At 43.5% G+C, this 18,865-nt stretch overlaps 1 protein-coding gene across 4 annotated transcripts in view; it reads left to right on the top strand.

The window, feature by feature from the left end:
• The first annotated feature begins 660 nt into the window (after window positions 1–660).
• Window positions 661–18,865, top strand: part of LOC144114231 (palmitoyltransferase ZDHHC3) — a 35,592-nt gene continuing 17,387 nt past the window's right edge. Inside the window, exons 1-4 of one of the 4 annotated variants that reach the window (XM_077647830.1) lie at window positions 661–834; window positions 6,679–6,991; window positions 11,048–11,269; window positions 12,305–12,386. In XM_077647830.1, coding sequence (XP_077503956.1) covers window positions 815–834; window positions 6,679–6,991; window positions 11,048–11,269; window positions 12,305–12,386 — 637 coding nt within the window. In that variant the 5' untranslated portion in view covers window positions 661–814. The remainder of the gene's footprint in view (window positions 835–6,678; window positions 6,992–11,047; window positions 11,270–12,304; window positions 12,387–18,865) is intronic. The other 3 variants (XR_013310986.1, XM_077647829.1, XM_077647831.1) reach the window with 3 other exon arrangements.

Raw genomic sequence — 18,865 nt, forward strand, 5'->3', positions numbered from 1 at the left:
CTCGCTCTGGTTCGGTCTAAACGTAAAAAATGGTCACTGCAAAGTCGGCTGCCTAATGAAGATTTCCATCTATTCTTTCTTAAATTTATCCCTCATTGGTGGTATAACTTGGGCTTAGAGTGCGACGACGTTCACTACAACAAAGAGTAGAGTTGACGACGCTAGCGCAACGGGACGACACAGAGCTGAGCAGACGAGGCTCCGTACGTAGTGTGTGTAGCGACTTTCTGTCGTCTGCTAGTGTCGTCCCATAGCAATGCAATGGAGCCTTATTTTTGGAACGTCTTTCCCGAGGACTTTGCTGCTCTCCTCATGCAGTTGACGGCGCAACAGGTAGGCATTGTCATGAAAAAAGACGAGAACGTCGAAAAGACAAGGTGCTAAGTGGAAAACTGAAACAGAAAAACCGTGTTGAGGTCCGATTTCATGCACTGCCAAAGGCTGACTTCCGGGACGTGCTGCCCGACTTCCGGTGGCTACATTACGGGCGCCCGATGCGGCATCCAGCCCCCTAGTGGAGATCAGTGATTTGGACCGATGGACTATATCTATGTACCGTGATGACAACGAAGATAACTAGAAAAACTCACGAGCTATATTCTGCACTAAACTTGCGCTAAAAGCGCTGTTCAAGCGAGTTAGAAAACAAAGGCGCTTGATTCTTTACATTCTTATGTGCGAATGCTTTTTATGGGGTGACGTTAATGGGAGGCTCGGCTGAAACGTATGGAGGCGGCTAGTAAATACTTGTTTGTTGATCTGATTCTGACAATTTTCCTCGACGATCTCTGATTCGAGGGCTCTAAATAATGGTATGGCAATGCGACTAGATTGGTACGTATGGGGAAACTTACCTGTCTTCGGCCGCATGTCGAAAAATGTCTTTACTTTTTAGCTGTAAAGCAAAAGCTAAACCCAAAGCTGTAGTTTCCATGGCCGTAGGCTACTTTCATGCTGGTGCTACATTTATCTATAGCAGAAGTCTTGCAACATTTGGAGAAATACGTATATTCATTTAGCCGTAGTTAAAATAGTAGTGCATGTACTGTACTGCATGTAATTTGTAACAGCTGTGAGCGCAGAGTTGCTAATTATTGTGAGCGCCGTGTGTGGCTGATAGCCATCAGTTGCAGAAATGTACTTTTTTCCCGTGCTTATTTTGTTGCTGTTTGGTAGCTGACAAAAAAAAAAAAAATTACTGCCTAGCTTCGCAAAGCAGCCTTGTTTTTGCGCAAACTTTTGGTGCAATAAGTTCATCTAAAGTCGTAAGAGCAGAGTACGACCACTTGTCCGCTGCTCACAACGTCCTATCAAGAGCAGTTCAGGGGCTCTTGTTTATTTGCCGCCTCCTTGTGCTCTGAGAGAGAGTTTGTACAATCAAGTTCTGTGTGTGACTTCCCATTCCCGAGGCTTGAAATGTGCACATTGTCAGCTTGCTCAAAAATTACGTTTATATGTAAGAATTTATATTCCAGTGCTCGGCCCAATGGGTTTCGTTCATCGAATGTGTTTCGTGCATCGGCAACATGCGTTCTTGTGGTTTCATGAGCAGTCTAAATAGCATCTAAGCATGAATTTTTCACGACGCAACTAGGGTAGTGCCAGCATTTCGGTTGCTCAAGTAAACGCACTTGTCACCAATGTTCGTAGTGTGCCATCTTGCTAAGCTGGCAAATAAGGTTGAGTGTACTACTTCCTGCCACTGGACCATGCTACACGTTTGAGGCAGACTAGGCATCTTTTTCTCATCTTGTCTTGACCAATCATTGGCTCGAGCATGGTGGTACATCTAGCGTTACGTATTTTTCTGGAAGGTAAATCAATTTAATGGCCTGAACTGCTGACTCCTTTACTCAGATTCTTTACTGGCTGCGCAGTTTTGTTGATTTTTTGGCACCTTTCAATGAAGTTCCCTCTCCAATGTGATTGTTTTATTTCAACTCAGATTTCACACACCGATGGTGTTTTGTTGCCAGATTCGTACAGTAGTTTACTCAGCCTGAGCACTGGCTTAGTTTGGAGAGTAGAAGTGTAAAACTACTGTCACCTGTGAGACTGCCCTCAGAACAATGAGTACATTTTGGATTTAGATATGTGGCTTTCCCTTTGTAACGGGTGGTTCTTACAAAAATTCCTCTGTAGTGCCCTAGCCTATGGTGTAGGAGATCCTACAATCCACCTCGTCGTTGTCATGGAGATTTCTTTCCACAATGTCAGTCGACGCTTCATTGTCTCCACTGCACCTCCCATGCCAGCTGCCCCTCCGATATCCGCTGCATTACTGCCAGCCAAATCGCCATCTAATGGCTGTCTCAGTGGGAAACCAAGGGCCTGTTGAAAGGACATTTCAGCCGGATGTTGGGGCTGGAGTGCTGGACATGTCAGAACAGGTTCTACAGTTCTTCTTCATGATGGCACAAAGTGCACGTCACGCCTGTTTCATCTGCCTTTCGCCCGCTGCAGTTTACCCATTAAAGCTTTGTCTGTAGCACCCCCGCGCAGGCTTCGAGAAGTGGTGAGCTTCCCACGGAGTTGCTCCTGCTTAATTTCAGTCTTCCCGGAGCAGAGTGACAGCAGAGTGAACCATTGTTGCCATCTCCTGAGAAAACCTAAAGGGTGAAATCACCGCTGGGCCTTGTGGGTGCTGTCTTTTGCCGGCTCACGGCAACACCAGTTCACTTGAATGTCTAAGGTCACTCTTTAAAGGGGCTCTGAAACACTTTCTGAGGCGAGTACATAAACTCGCTCAATCCCTACACTGTGTTGTCATGAGCATCTGAGCCAAATAATACACTTATACACGCAGCAGAGAACCCACAATTGCGTGTGCGAAAGTTGGCGAGCCCTTTCCGGTCACTTTTTCATACTTGTCCTCTCCTCTGCTTCACGCTCCTGCATATCACCGTGAAGAAATGGCTATTAGTTAGATTCTTTCAGAGTTCACATGATTGCTGTGGCCTCGACCAGCCAGCCACATTGCTCTGGAGGTTCAGGAACCTCCGCCCTCCAGGGATTTCTCATGTGCACCGGCAGTCGGTGGAGGCGCGCCGACCTTTGAATGTGCAAAAAAATACGAGAAGAGAGGGAAAGGCGCGAAGAGGCTGAAATTCAAATTGACTGTAGATAACTCAACTTCTGCAAAACCCATTAAAAAAAAATTATTGCTGGAGGATTTTCATGAAGTGGTGTCGTTTAACATCTCAGGCATACCACACCTTTATTGAGAGCTCCTTTTAGAGCCTCTTTAAGGGTCAGTCTTGCAGGTGATGGCAGTTATTGATTTTGCAAGTACTGATGTCAAATGCATTACTTTGTGCAGCAGACCTGAGTACGCAAACTTGTGCAAAATGTGAGGACTAACAAAACAGTGGCGCATGAACTTTTAGAGGAGTAAAGTAATGTGCTTATAGTAATAAGCACATTATTATAATTATTATAATCATTATTAAGATAGGGTGAATCTTACTCATAGGGTAAATTGAGTTTAGAGCTTTAAACGATAGCGTTATAGAGCAGGTTGTCCCGACTGAAATGCATTTTTAGGGCTGAAATGGCATTCAGAATGTACTATTTTCCTTTAATGACTTCTACCAGACCTTAAAAAATATTTGCATTATTTTTATGTCTGGATTTAGAGAAATTAGCTGCTAGAAAAAAAAAAGCACTTTGTGGACAGACCACGTGCCATTCAAGTGTCCTGGGGTAGCTCACTTCTCATAATAGCAAGTGGATAACTGTTGTTTGAACTAGGTGGGAAACTGTTGTCGCTAAACAGGGAATTAGGTAAAGTGGATCACAAGAACAACGCATGCTAAGACTGGTTGGGGAATTTTTATTGGAATCTGGAAATAGCTGAGCGAAGGAACCGTGAAGAAATTCATAAACAAAGTACTACTCACCTTAAGATCACAAGATCTCTGTCCGACATATCAGCGTAAAAATTTTGCTGCTAATGCAGAATAAGTAAAAAAAAATGCTATGTACAGCCTTTTGCTAGTCATGCAGAAGTTTGAAGATGCAGCAGGTGTACCTGTATTTGCATGTTTTGAACAGGAGAATAGTATTGGTGAAGGTCGGACTGAGTACTGCAGTGATAATGCCGGTACTTTGTTTGCTTCTTTTTTAATTGAGGGGTATTTAGCAAACAGCTTTCTCCTACCTAGTTCCATTTAATGCCTAAATTTCAGCATGTCAAGTAACCTTGTTCAAAGAACAAAATGTATGATATAGTGCTAGTTATTTTCATTGCTCATCAACTGCTCTCAGACTCAGTACATCTACATCTGCAGATGGTTGTTACAGCTAGTGTGTAACCGGCAATTTGTTCCGTTATTTCATTTAAGCTTCTATCAAAATCAAGCTAGTACGAAGTTAATTGACGTTAGTAGTCTACCGATATTGTTGATGTCTCGATCCATACTATTCTCGGTGTGCGAGGGAAGCTTGAATGTTGGGTCACATTACATGGTATGCATAGCTTTCTCATGCTCAGAATGGGCAAGTTAACTGCATGATGCTTGCTGCAATGGGAAGGCTTTAGATTAATGCCAGGCTATTCATGAGACATGGTATCGTAAGCTGTATGAATATTAGTAACTTAAAGGGGCTGCGAAACACTGCTTGAACGGATGCCGGTTACACTTCAGATGGATTCTTTATGTCACACAGATGCTGACTCAAAAAGAATACATGAATCGATGCATAGGAACGGGAGTTATTCAAAGAAGAAATTTTAAAATACAAGCAAACAAAATGCTACCCTCAACTCGATTTTCGCGCAGCTTCCCATTCCCATTTCACTCTCCCAATGACATCACTTGGGGGGACTAATTAAAACAGCCTATCTGAGTACGTCGCGGAAGTTTGCACTCCATGGTTGCCTGTTCTCTAACTCGTTCTTGCAAAGGCTGGCAGCGCCGTTTGCATGGCTACAACAACCGTGTGAACACCCAGCTGACCCAGCGATGCTTCATCGTCACCTCGACGACGCAGAAGGAAGCACTGATCAGTGACATTACTGACTTATGGATCCGAACTCGAGCGCGAGATACTGCGACGGTGTGACAGCCTGTGCAAGATATCAGACACATTTAGCATAGCGCGTACCGCTACTGCTTACCGCCTACCATGGCCCGTTGGTCCTAGCGCTCTGGTTGGTCGCGGCGAGCAAGGAGCGCGCGCTCTTGACGAGAATGTGGCGCCATCTGGTGATCCTCCACAAGCTTACAATGCGCACTGCTAAATGTGAAAAGAACGGCTTTTTCCTTTGTATCCTTCCTTGGGACCGAAACGAAAGCTTACAGAGGGCAATGGCTCGATCGGATAGATTCCGCAAAGCCGTTCTCAGATACATGTAGAGTAGCCATAAGTGTCCTAGGTCGTAGGATGTTTACAGAGAGGCGCAAAGTCCTTCGATGCAAAGAGTAGCCAGAGCTTCTGGTGGTGTGTTTTTGTTTTACTTGCTTTACAGTGCTTTTATCTAAGGCAAACAAGTTGGTTTTGTTGATGTAATGTAAAACAAAAACTTGACAAAACGTACCTCTAGTTATTAACACAATGTGCAATATATTTACTGTTTGTCCAATCAGCAAGCTCCCGCCAAGTGATGTCATATTCACTGCTAAAAACCGCCACTGTATGGTGATACCATCAGCGCTATGAATTTGTTTTTGCGAGCTAATTAAAATACTAAAAACCGGAGTATATACGGTACAACCGATCCTAATAGCATCACTGTAACTCATTCTATGCAACCAAAAGGCAAAACAATGCACCGATTATGTGTTTTGTGGCCCCTTTGAAGGGGCCTTAAAAAGGCTTTTTCAGCATATGATAAATGAATCCACCCACTGTTAAATTTCGCTTAATGAACATGTCAGCTAATGTTGTCAGCTTTTCACATAGAGGAGAAAATTGTTCCAAAAAAATAGCTTTTCTTTGTCTGTGCTTGTTTCAAAATCACCATCCTCAATTTGTACTTCTGTTACATTATTTCTACATCAGTCACTTCACTGGAGACACATTTGCAGCTATTAGCAAAATTTCTTCAACATTGTGAATGGCAGTTGCCAGTGGGAGTAGTTAAAAATAAAAGTAGGTTGAGCTGATGCTAAGAGTCATGCACCTGAACTGGCAGTAAGTAACCTGCTTACATCTCAGCCCAAGTTTTCTATGGGACATAGTGCATATGCGCAGAGTGTAAATTAATCTCACCTCCATTTTTGACAGTGGCTGTTTCGTGTTGCAACATAAGGAAATGTGTTATATGGCAAGTCTCAAAAAAAAAAAAATGACTTAAGGCACTTCTTATGTTTGACAAAGAGGCATTTAACTGTAGTATCAATAAATGTCTTTTATTTGAAGAATACATTTTAAGAAGGTTTTATCCAGAATGCAGCAATGAAGATCTGACAGTGTACAGTACGACCTTTACTGCATAGTCACTAGACTTTTCCATACTTGGTAATGGTCTATAGGTCAAGGCATTAATTTAAGGTTTGCTTTGGTTAAGAGGAAAGTTGCTTTGCTGTGCTAATTCTGTTTACCCAAGAAACTGTGATGCTATATTGAAGAAAAAAAAATACTCTGAGCAAGCCATTAGTTGGTTGCCAAGTGTCTGTCACAGTTTATATCGGTTGGGGGGGTAATAATGGTCTCTTAATCTTCTCTCACCTGCAGTCCATTGCGACGTAGCCATCGTGTGGTGCAGGCAGGGCCTGTGCTGCCGATGGCCGTGCAAGGCCGCGTTTCACCTGCAACGGATGACCGATTGAAGTGCTGTGGCCGACGATTTTGGTTTGTGCGGGACATCTGTGGCGTCATTTGTGCCGTCATGACATGGCTGTTGGTGCTGTATGCCCAGTACGTGGTGGTGGGCGTTATTTTGCTACCATCGCTGCATACCTACTATGGCGCCTTCCACTTGCTGCTCTTTGAGCTGCTGGCTTTTTTGGCCGTCTTCTCACACGTTCGTACCATGGTGACGGACCCGGTAAGCCTTTCATTTTTTTCAAGTCTGTTGTGAATTGTTCTACGTTTACTATGTTTATCTTTTGTGTTCTCTCTACAGTTTACTTGAGGTAAGGCATGGCTTTCATAAGAAACTGCATGCTTTGCTTGCACTCTTGTGCTTAACAAGTAGTTATTTCTTGTTCACCTGTAGGATCTTCATATGTACTGCATCAATTATATTGTTAAAGCCAGAATGTAGCCGTTTGCCGAGCATACTTTGCATTGTTATGCATTTCTTATGTTTAGGGGGGCTGGAGTGCCCACAGAAGGGTTTTGTTCAAATATTCTGGCATGTCTTGATATGTTTGGTTCATAACAGTATAAATCAGATTTGCTCTCTTAGTAACTGAGGGAAGACAACAGAATTAAATACTGCACTGATTCATCTTCATGACTGCCATGAGCATGCCAGCATTTCCAGGTCTAGGTACAGTGAGGAAATAAATGAAAAACTCCTGCTTAAAAGAAAGTGTTCCAGGTATGTGTTCGAATGTTGCTGTTGGCTTTTGGCACACTAGGAACAACATTATGTTGACATTTATCCAAGTATGTTCTCAGAGGAAAGAAAAAAGGAAAGAAGATGTTCATGATTTAATTTGCAGTCGTATAATTAGCGGTGCAGGGTCTTTATTGGGATTAAATGAGTGCTACATGCAGCATAAGAAGGGAATTGTAATGGTGGAGTGTAGTAAAATATTGCCCTTATGAAATGTCGCGCAAAGGAATTGAAAATGTAACAAAACCATGCCTAAAGACCTGCATAACAGCAGAAATTTCAGCTATGGTGTGGTATAGCCAACCTGTAGTGAACTTTCTCATGTCAGTCACAGTGGTGCAACTCATAGCTTAGCGAAAGGAAGAAGCAGTTTCAGTAGCACCCTTGGAGCTTTCATGACATCACCTGCCAGGATTTATGCTTAGGAACAAGAGTCTTAATTGCACTGAATGAGATGAATATAAGGCTGAAAACCAACAAACCCATCAGTTAGCTCTTCTGTCCACATTCTGTCAAAGCCACATGAAGCGTGTGTCAGCTAGTTGGGCCATGTCGAGAGCACTTAGTTGAGGAACGCAGTCAGCCACTTCTGTTTTAGAATATGGCCTTGTGTTTGTAGAGACCCAAATGGCTGATGGCAACAGTATTTAGTAGCACAGCGCAACAATCTCAGTGTCACCTGGGTATTATAGGTTTCCTGAAAGTTATTACAGAACAGTTGTGATCACTTTCAGTATCATTAGGTAGATGTGATTAGTGTGGTGCATCAAACAGGCAGAGCTTACTTCTGCGATCGTTTCATCAGTACTTAAAGGGAAGCTGAAGCACTTTTCGAAAAAAATGAGCTCTCTACGTCATTTTATAGTTTTTAGTCCACTGAAACAGAATATTTCATTCAAAAAGAGCGGAAATAAACGCAAAAAGCTGTTTTTTAGAAGAAAACGCGCCCCCTCGCCTCAGGGTGCCGAGCGAACGCCGCTCTTGCCCGCGATTGGTCGGGACCGTCGTGACGTCATCCACGGGGATCTCCGGCCGGCACCGACGGCGTTGCTGCGTAGCGCGTTGCTTCAGCGGGCTTTTAAGGACTACGTTTTGGAAATTATGGATAATTCAAGCAGTGTTGAACAGTTTGGACTTTCACCATGCATGTTCCAGCCATCAGCAGCTTCAGAAAACGGCGGAACCAACGACGCCGCGGAGTGCGCTGGCAGCGAAAGTCAAGTCGCGACATTTTCACGTGTTGGAAATCTCGACTGGATGGGTGGGTCGATGACAGCTTTTATTTCCACCGGAAATGGAGACACCTTACTACTCACCGCTCCCGGTACGCAGGCCTGGAGGGCGGGGGCCGAAGCCTCCGTGACTAAAGGCTAACAAAGAGACTTTATCTCTTCGCGGCATCAACCGCCAGGCGGATTGGCTTGTTTCTGCCGAGTGGGTTCTTTGCTGCACGGCAGGGCTTCCCAGCTTTCTCTGCTATCAATATCTGCGTCTACTCTGGGGTAGTCGGCGCATTCCCATATTTTTATTCCGGGTAACCATGGAACCGCTGGACTGTCGGAATATGGACTAGCGCGCGCAAACCTATTCCGAAATCGTTGAGAACTACAGACTAAACAGAAAACTGGCGCCACCACCTAGGTAATAAGGAGCTAATAGAGAAGCGACCGCATGGCGGCGCCTGCAAGCTGGAAATTTCATTAACCCAGTATGGGCCTTTCACGTCCTACCAGGGTAACACGAAAACCAAATCTCGACTGATACGTATGTTTTGCGTAGGTGCATGCGCGTGCATATCTTTTGTGTAGGTACATGTGCAAGTGGCAAAAAAAGAAGAAAAAATGGCGCCGAAACGTTGTTGTGTACCGCTGCTGCATAAAAGCCTGGCCACCAAATTCTTGTAACGCCTGTAAACATGATCTAAATCAGATCACCGGCACGCTTACACGAGTCGTGCGAGGTAAAGCATTTGTTTGTTCATTTATTTATAGTTACTTGCTTAATTACCCCCGAAGGCATTTTAGAACTACAAATGAATGCAAAACTGCATGAGTTGGAGTGGGTGCACTGCTGTACTACAGCGCGAAGAGACGAGGCGGCCGGGAGGAAGCTCCCGTGTGCGCTTTCCTTCTGTCGCATGTTCGGGCTACTGTTCAACCATGAAACTTTTGCACTTGCCCCCGTGGTTTTTTTTTTTTTTTTCATGCTGAACACGCTTTTGAAAATAATTATGGCTGCGCTTCGGAGCTCGCAGTGCTGCTCATAAAAACTAGTGTGCTGCGAGATATAGTTGCTGCTGTTGCGTATCGAGATAACGAGCAGAATCACTTGTGGCAGATGTATGCGTACCGCTGCTTGACCACTTTGCCGTTCTGAATCAAGGACAAACTTGTATGAATTCGGGCGCCATTGTCGATCGGCAGCCATGACCAAGCGCTCATGAATGCAAATGTTTGCTTTGCTCAAGTGTACTAGGCTTATATAATCGCTTTTTTGTTCCGTTAGCTAGGTGCGGCTGCATGTGCTACGCGATAATGCTAAATTAAGAGAATTGCTTGTGCTGCCATGAGGTGCAAGCAATCAGGAAAAAGCAAAAAGGCACACAGTGCGTAACGAGCTCAAAAAAGTTCAAGACTGTGTGCCTCAGTAAAGCATTGCTGGAAGTGGCTTTAGCTCAGCATGGATGTGAACCAGCTGGAAAAGGCAAAGAGTTTACAAACAGGTAAGAAAGTAATATAACGAAAAGAGAAATATTGCTGCACATATTTTGTGCAGGCAGTTTCGGCATGCTGCGTACCACCAGGTTGTCTGGTTAACGTGTAAGAGGCTAGGGGAGAACAACCGACGGATTCTACCACGCTGTGTGCTGAGCACTGTTCGAAAGAAGTACCATGCCAAAACTGGTTAATATACAGGCTTCAAGCATTACAGGGAACGCCGGAACTAGAGAAAGTAAACGGTGATGGCAGAAAATTACATTGATCTGTCGTTCGCCAAAGCGCGGGCCGCAGCGAAGCAAGCGCAGCCGGACGGCCGGCCGACCCTCCGTGAATGGCGTCACTTCCGCCAGTTCTCCCTCTCTGCCGTCCCCCCGCCCGGCGCTTCCGGAAGCGACGAGGGCGTGCCGGCGGCGGGCTTTTAAGAAGCGATTGCAGCTCTGTTTGCAGATAGAATCGGGAAAAAATTTACACACATGATTTTCAAGGTCCTTTCTTCCCAACTACAGCGTTTCATGCGATTTGAAAACCATTTCAGCTTCCCTTTAAGATACTGGGTAAAAGAATGTATTCTCATCTTTGAGGCAGGAATTAGAAATTTCTTTGTTACTCTTGCTGCGCCTACTGGTTTGCATAATTTCTGTGCTTTTCTGCTCAGTGGGATCTGTAGCCACAGTAGTATATTTTTTTTCCTACGGTTTAAATGCTTGTGTGGTTTTAACACCAGCCCCCATGCTTCACATCAACTTCCCGAGAGATTCATTTAGCCTGTGGTGATGTGCTTTGTAAATCCACCAGCCTTATGGGGCTTGTGGCCATGCAGGGTGCAGTGCCCCGGGGCACAGCCACACGTGAGGCTGTGGAGCAGCTGGGTCTACGAGAGGGCCGATTAGTCTACAAGTGTCCCAAGTGCAGCTGCCTCAAGCCTGAGCGGGCTCACCACTGCAGTGTGTGCCAGCGGTGCATTCGCAAGATGGACCACCATTGTCCCTGGGTTAACAACTGCATTGGCGAGAACAACCAGAAGTTCTTCGTCCTCTTCACTGTGAGCATCTTTTCTTTGCTAGCAGGCAGGCACCCAGTGTCCTGGTTGGAGGCATTCAAACCTATTTCAAAAATATTCAACTGCTTGCAGAAGGGAGCTAATTTTGCATTTAGCTGTTGGGGCAGCCCATAGAACCAGAAAATGTGTTTCATAATATTTCATGAGAACTGTTAATCATCATCATCATCATCAGCCCTACTACACCCACTGCAGGGCAAAGGCCTCTCCCATGTCTCTCCAATTAACCCTATCCTTTGCCAGCTGCATCCACCCTTTGCCTGCAAACTTCTTAATCTCATCCGCCCACCTAACCTTCTGCCGCCCCCTGCTCCGCTTACTTTCTCTTGGAATCCACTCCGTTACCCTTAAGGACCAGCGGTTATCTTGCCTTCGCATTACATGCCCTGCCCAAGCCCATTTCTTTCTCTTAATTTCAACTAGGATGTCATTAACCCGTGTTTGTTCTCTCACCCACTCTGCCCGCTTCCGATCTCTTAACGTTACACCTATCATTTTTCTTTCCATGGCTCGCTGCGTTGTCCTTAACTTAAGCTGAATTCTTTTCGTTAGCCTCCACGTTTCTGCCCCGTAGGTGAGTACCGGTAAGATTATGCTGTTGTACACTTTCCTCTTGAGGGAAATTGGTAAACTGCCACTCATGATCTGCGAGAATTTGCCATATGCGCTCCACCCCATTCTTATCCTTCTAGTTATCTCCCTCTCATGATCCGGATCAGCTGTCACTACCTGCCCTAAGTAGACGTATTCCGTCACAATTTCTAGGCTCTCGCTGCCAATTGTGAACTGGTGTTCCCTTGCTAGGCTGTTGAACATTACCTTGGTTTTCTGCATGTTAATTTTTAGACCCATCGATCTGCTCTGCCTGTCTAACTCATTGATCATGATTTGCAGTTCACCTCCTGAGTGACTCAGCAGGGCAATGTCATCAGAAATGCAGTTCTGTTATCTCTAAGTTAATTTTGTGATGTTCTTTCTTCCTCTTATGTTGAGATAATTTTTGTTCTTGTGTTTCAGTTGTACATAGCAGTCATCTCCTGCCATGCATTTTTCCTGGCGGTCAACCATTTTGTTGGATGCATAAACAGTGAATGGAGCAGTAAGTCTCGAGATTTTTGTTTCGTATCTCAAGCCTTCATTTAAGATTGCAAGTCATTGGGTGGGACTGAACTTTCTCAACAGTTCATCCTGTGTTTAGTTTCGGGGTTCTTATTAATATGTAACTTCTGTGATAGTATGTCACATATGTTTACTATTTGCCTGCTATTAGTCCTTGAATAAATTGAAAATTTCTGCTGCAGTTGTACCTCGATATAATGAAGCCATACATTCAGACGTAAACTTCAGATCTTGCAGAGAATTGCAAATCTTGTTATTGCAAGGGTTCAATGTTTGTTAACTAGTGCATATAATCTTATGTTTGCAAAGCTTTGCTTTTCAGCAGCACCTTGCAAATGGGCATGTCTAAATAAAATTTCAGGGCAAACATAAGTATTGCCAGGATTCTAAGGAGCACTCATGCGTAGGTAGTCACAGTAGTGGAGAAAGACAGTGGCACTGACACTGCAAGAGTTGATAGCCTCCAGGGTTCACGCAAGCGGCAAAAACTGTTAGTCTTGGAGGCTGTTGTAAGCTCCATTAAGTACTTGTCTGGGACATTATAGAGCAGCTGATATGTTCGTTTTGTCTTTCTTGCTATACTATTTCAGAACATGAACGTCGTTGTACCAACCATAAAAGCCACTGAAACACAGTTAGGCATGGCTTTTATCAGCCCATCGAAGCTTAGGCCGTTTCCTGTTAACATGTTCCTGAGCATTCCATGAGCACGAATGAAATATATCCAGTGCTCACTTTGACGAATTGGGGTGGTACTATATAATTAGGGATTGGACTTTTTAGTTAAAGCCCCCCCCCCCCAAAGAAACAGTAAAAATACGCAGAGTTAAATTTTTGAAATTCAGAAAAAGGTCAGTATCCTTGACATGCACGCCAGAGCTGTCCGATTGTGAAGTAACAGTTCCTCTCAGTCAAAGGAGAACATTAACATAGTGCGGAAGCCGGGGGTACCTTCGGAATAGTCCAGTCCTTAAATGGCTCTGCAGACCAGGAGGCTGCAACTTCCTGGCCGTCTGCTAGTGAAGCGCCGTTTTTTGATCTCATTACCCATTTAAGGCAGTTACTTGTCGAAATAGGTTTCTGTACTGCATGTAAGTACACTTAGGCATGAACAAGCATAAGCATCGCGAAAAGGTGTGATGTTCTGACTATCACGACGACTCAGGGGCAGTGTCATCGCTGCCGTCAACGCGCCACTCACGTGATGCCTCGGCCCGTCGCTCAACCCAGCGCACCAACCCGACGATAACGTGATGGCCCGGTGTTTAGAAGTAAACTTTCACTTGGGTTTTTGTCTGGCGGTTCCATTATTTAACCTCGATTATTTCTTTTTATTAGCAATCGCACTTCCTTCTACAAGTACAGCTCTGATATTACCATTTATGCTTTATTTACTGGTAAATCAACTGCACATGGACTAGACAAAATTTAAGCAACCTTTGACAACACAGGAAAATGTTATATCACCAGAAAAAGTGAGCAATTCACCTGTAAAAAAAAATATATACTTGCCAAAAAAAAAACTGACCTGAATAAAGATGGAAGAAAGTGCGGAGAATGTTAAAAAAAAAAGCCTAATACTCGAACCCCTACATAATATAATTAACACTGCTTTCAGGTAAATTCTGGAATTTTCAAAAAAATAAAAACCTGAAACTTCAACCACGACATATATTAACTCTTTGCTTTCAGGTAAATTCTGATTGTTTCCAATTTCTCCGCATCAAGAGTGTTCTAAAGATCAGGATAAACCTGGCTTCTTCTCCAAAACTTCCTTTTCAAAATTTTTTTTTTATCTCTGGAAATATCTGATCTACCATGCAAAAACTAGTTGCAGCAACCCTTATGAAGTTTTGCAAAGGCACCTGAAATTAATTACTGGTGATCGACTTCTTGTTACCCACCTCTCACCCCCTTTTTACTCTTGACACTCAAGGTAAAGCATCACTTCTGAAAGAGGCCAAACAGTATTTGGTAAAAGCTAGACTGAGAACATGAGTTTTGATCATACTGTATGCTATCCCTCAATTGCCTATGCTGCTCTAAAGCTGTCGTGCATTTCCCACTTGGGAGCTGCGACACTGAAAAATTATATTTGCAATTACAGTGTATTCAGAGGCCTTACAGAGCTAGAATAGACACTAATAGGTGACAAATGTAGTTGATAATGAAATAAAAAAAAGGGAATAAATACAACATGCAAGTTTGTTTTTTTAACGCTTTTTTTTTACAAACCTGCTTTTATGTCTCCTTTGAGGAATAGAAGTATTGTGTGTCCCTCAATAAAATGAGTGCTTTTGGTTAATTCTAGCTGTAAAAATACCCTGAGAGACATCAATTGCGGAACAGTTTCAAGACAAGCCTTTTCTGTAGTACACGATTTTCAAACACAAACTGTGGCTCGATCTTTACCTCCTGAATTTTGCTAAGTATAAAATTAGAAAATGAAGGGCTGCGTATATTATGCAGTGATGCATTGCACCTGCTACTTTTATTCTCCACTAGTTATAGTCTGTGTCTATATCTGAGCAAACAGTGACATTTACTCATGGGTTAGACACTTAGCCAGGTACTTGTCCCAGTTGTTGTTCTTTTTTTTGAAGAGTCTGCTTGTGTGCATGTGAAACAATGGCTCTAATTAATTGATATTGCACTACAAAGTTGGCGTACTAAACGCTGAAAAAAAATTCATGGTTTGGAATGAACGAACGAAAGGTTCATATTTTTTAGAGAGAACTTGGTAAGAAATTAAGAAAAAAAAAATTTAGGTTTCTTTTTTTCTTGCAATCACTTTTTCGTTGTATTTTCAACAAACTGTTGCAAGTTGCCTGTGTTTCTGCAGCACAGGAAAGTGTAAATTTCGCTGTTTGCAAATGGACATAGTGGGTGGCCTCGTCGCTTTCTGAAATTGCTTGCATTGGCAGTCTTCATTTTGCCTGGAATGCATGCAGCGCTTGTTGCAATAAATTTAGCAAGCCTCTAGTGGTTTGTCTAGCGAATGGGGATGTACTAAGCATGTGAAACTCTCATGAGGGTCACCAGAAGTGTTTTCAGGCATGGGAAATTGAAAACATCGAAGTAGAAAAAGTTTTCGGTCACTAAGCCTTGACCGTTCGTAGTATATCAAACGAAAATCACAAAACAAAAATAATTTACTGAAGAAAAAAGGGCTTAAAAGAAACTGTCACAAAAGCTGTTAAAATGCAGAGACTACAAAACTGTGACAAAAAGGATATGTGTGCAGTTTCTTCAGCTTTAGCGTTTTTGAGAAAATGTGTCATCAAGACACAATTTGTCATCAAGCCCTGTACACAAAAGGTACAGGCTTACCCAGCCCACTTAAAACAGTTGCTCATTATATCGAGATTGAGTTGGTATTGTGAAATGAGACCTGCAACAAATGCTCTTTGTTTTAGAATCCTTGTGGCAATTAAGTTATTTTATTCTGCATGAGCCTAAACTCCAGATGATACTTTATTTGTGGCATTGTTATAATTTTTTGCACCAGATGTACAACACAGGTTAAAGGGGTTTGCTTTTACTTTGCTTTTATGGGGTTTAATGTCTCAAAGTGACTCTCACTATGAGGGATGCCTTATAGGGGAGGGCTCCGGATAATTTAAACCTCGTGGGGTTCTTTAACGTGAACCGACATCGCACAGTACACGGGCCGCTAGCATTTTGCCTCAATCAAAATGCGACCACCGAGGCTGGGATCGAACCCATGCTGTTCGGGTCAGCAGCCGAGCACCGTAACCACTGAGCCACCATGGCGACTGTGGTTAATCAGAATATGGGCACAGTGCTTTTTATAATACCTGCTGTAAGCAATCGATGATACGCGGGGTCATTAGAACCGGTCGCCCGGTCTCGGCGCTGCACTGCTGCAGCCTCCCTTTGGACCCACACTGCGGCAGGCGTTAAAGGAGTAGCAACACAAAATTTTTGGATGCGTGCTTTTTATGGCGAAAGCTGTTATAGCTTAGGTTTAGCCATATAGGCCCTGCCTTCTACTGTGAAATCTACAGTGTCAGCCGTAAGGCGTTAATTGCTGAACAACTGATTGGATTAATTTAATTTCATTAATTGAAATTAAGTTAAAATAAACTGAATTCAATGGCTGCCAACCGTGGCAGGTGGTGGCTGTTTGCCACAGTGGGCACTTGGAAAAGTGGAGAGAAGGAAGTCTCCCTCCACTTTTGAGGGGGAGATAAAGTGCAGGAGGTAGAAGAGAGAGGGTGAGAGGCCCAATGGCTTGGGAGGTTACGGCTAAAGCGGAGGAATGCGCAGCCGGAATATGGCAGCCACAGGAAGAACCCAGAGGGTGTTTACCGTGGAAGGAGGAGGAGGTTGTGATGAGGGTGGTTCCACTGCAGAGTGCAGGGTTATATGGCTAAACTAAAGCTATAACAGTTTTCGCTGAATCATTGCACTAAGCTGGTAGGCCTAGCTCTATAAATTTATTGTCTTTTGAATGGTGTGCAAGACAGTGTACACGAGTCTCGACGCGGAATTCACCAGCGTCAGCTGAATAATTTAGAATTAAATTTTGTTCTCATTATGTTTCGATTTCAATGACTGAATGATGGCTGTGACGTAACAGACGATGTGAAGTCCTCTCAGGGATGCAAAAACTGCAGTATAATCACTACTTGTTCATTTTTTGCAGTTCCAACTCTTGGGCAGGCTTGCAAAGAGTTGGTGTGAATTAAAACGAAGAAAGCAGCGGTGATACTGCAGTTCTTATATGCCTCGCATGAACTCAAGTAGTCTGTTACATCACAGCCATTGTTCGACTGTTGAAACCGAAACAGCATAAGAGAAAAAAAAATTAAAATTATAAATTACCTCTTGTTGGTGCAATCCACATAGCTGTCCATGTTTTCTGACGTGCTGCACACAATCCCAAGGACACAACACACAACTAAAATTTGGTTTCTTTACTCCTTTAACACTCCCAGTAGTCTTGTGTAGTGTCTGAACTCTTGACGCCTTGTGTGTATTTCATTTTTTCTGACACTTTTTTCATTTTAGGTTTCAGACTAATTCAGTATACTGTCTAAAGTAAACAAAAAAAAGCTTAATTTTTTAATGAAATTAAGCCTAACCTCGATACAATGGACATGGATATTACCAATGATTGGTATGTCAAACACTTCCTCAATAATTTTAACTACACATGCAGTTTTTACTTGATATATCAAGTGTGTTTGGCTATAAAATGGATATACCAAACCCCATAGGGTCAAGCAGTGCCCACTCGAATGGCAGGTGGCAGGCTTTGCCGCACTACACAAGTAACTGGTGGTGGTGCGGCAAGCGTTTGTGCCAAGGCTTGCGCTTTTATATCGCACTCGCCAACAACACCGTGGAAGATAGAGTGGGTTGGAGGGTTGATAGCCAGGCAGTCAGCACACGTTTCACACCTCCCACACCCATCAACAGGGGCCGGGAACAGCAGCATAGACGATTGTAGCCTTGCAGTAACCATCCTGCGCCCATGTCTGCTCTCATGGGGTGGTGAAAATGGCAATAGCTTTTGCTCTGATGTACCATTTTTCATGCGAGATGTCTGTAACGTGGGGAAGCCACCCTAGCTGTTGCTTGGCTTTCTGCTGTTGAGTGCTGTCAGTGCTGTGTGGGTAAGCCAGCCTAACTGGCACTCAGTTTCTTACAGCCTCGGGGATCGCCGTGAGCAACTTCAAAACTGTGCTAAAACTTTGGAAAAGGTTTTCCTGTTTCTCTAGTAAGGATCACCCGAGCTGTCTAACTTGCATTTTACTTGTGTGTATTTTTGATGGAATTATATCCTCGTCAGACCCAAGCAAAACTTCGGCCTGTCAGCGTTAACCCATATACATGTATCAAGTCTCGGTGGTCCCATGAATGTACGCATAAAATCTGGCAGCCGTAGGTCTGACATATCTTCCCTTGATAGTTTTCTCCATGATCTCTGCTGCGGGCCTCTGAGCCTACATAAACATGCAACAATGTTTTATGGTGTATATTTAGTTAAATACATGCAAGCCAGATTTTGCATTTAAATCAAAATTTTAAAAAATCTCATGGAAAAGTGCAAGCGACATGGGAGCTGTTTGCCCTCTGGTAGAAGAAATCTGATTTAGACATTTCCACCAACTTGGGAGGCTGCCCAGAGTGCCCCTATCATTTCACACTTTTTGGAAAGCTGACTGCATGAGAGTTCAGGTAGTGCTTTCTGACTTTCAGTGGCACTTAGTCTGCACGAGTGATGTGTCATTTAACAATTCCGTCAAACATAAACGTGCATTATAACGTATGCGGGGTCTGACGAGGATATACTACAAATTTCAGCTATCTGGAACTGTTTTAAGATTCTTTATCTGTTCATTATAACAAGCTTTGACTGTAACAACATGGCTTATTGCCAACAGTTGGTGGTCATATGGTTCTGCTTATGTCCGTTGTGCTCACATTTGT

This window comes from Amblyomma americanum, chromosome 1 (genome assembly GCF_052857255.1).
Source record: "Amblyomma americanum isolate KBUSLIRL-KWMA chromosome 1, ASM5285725v1, whole genome shotgun sequence".
NCBI classification, from domain to species: domain Eukaryota; kingdom Metazoa; phylum Arthropoda; class Arachnida; order Ixodida; family Ixodidae; genus Amblyomma; species Amblyomma americanum.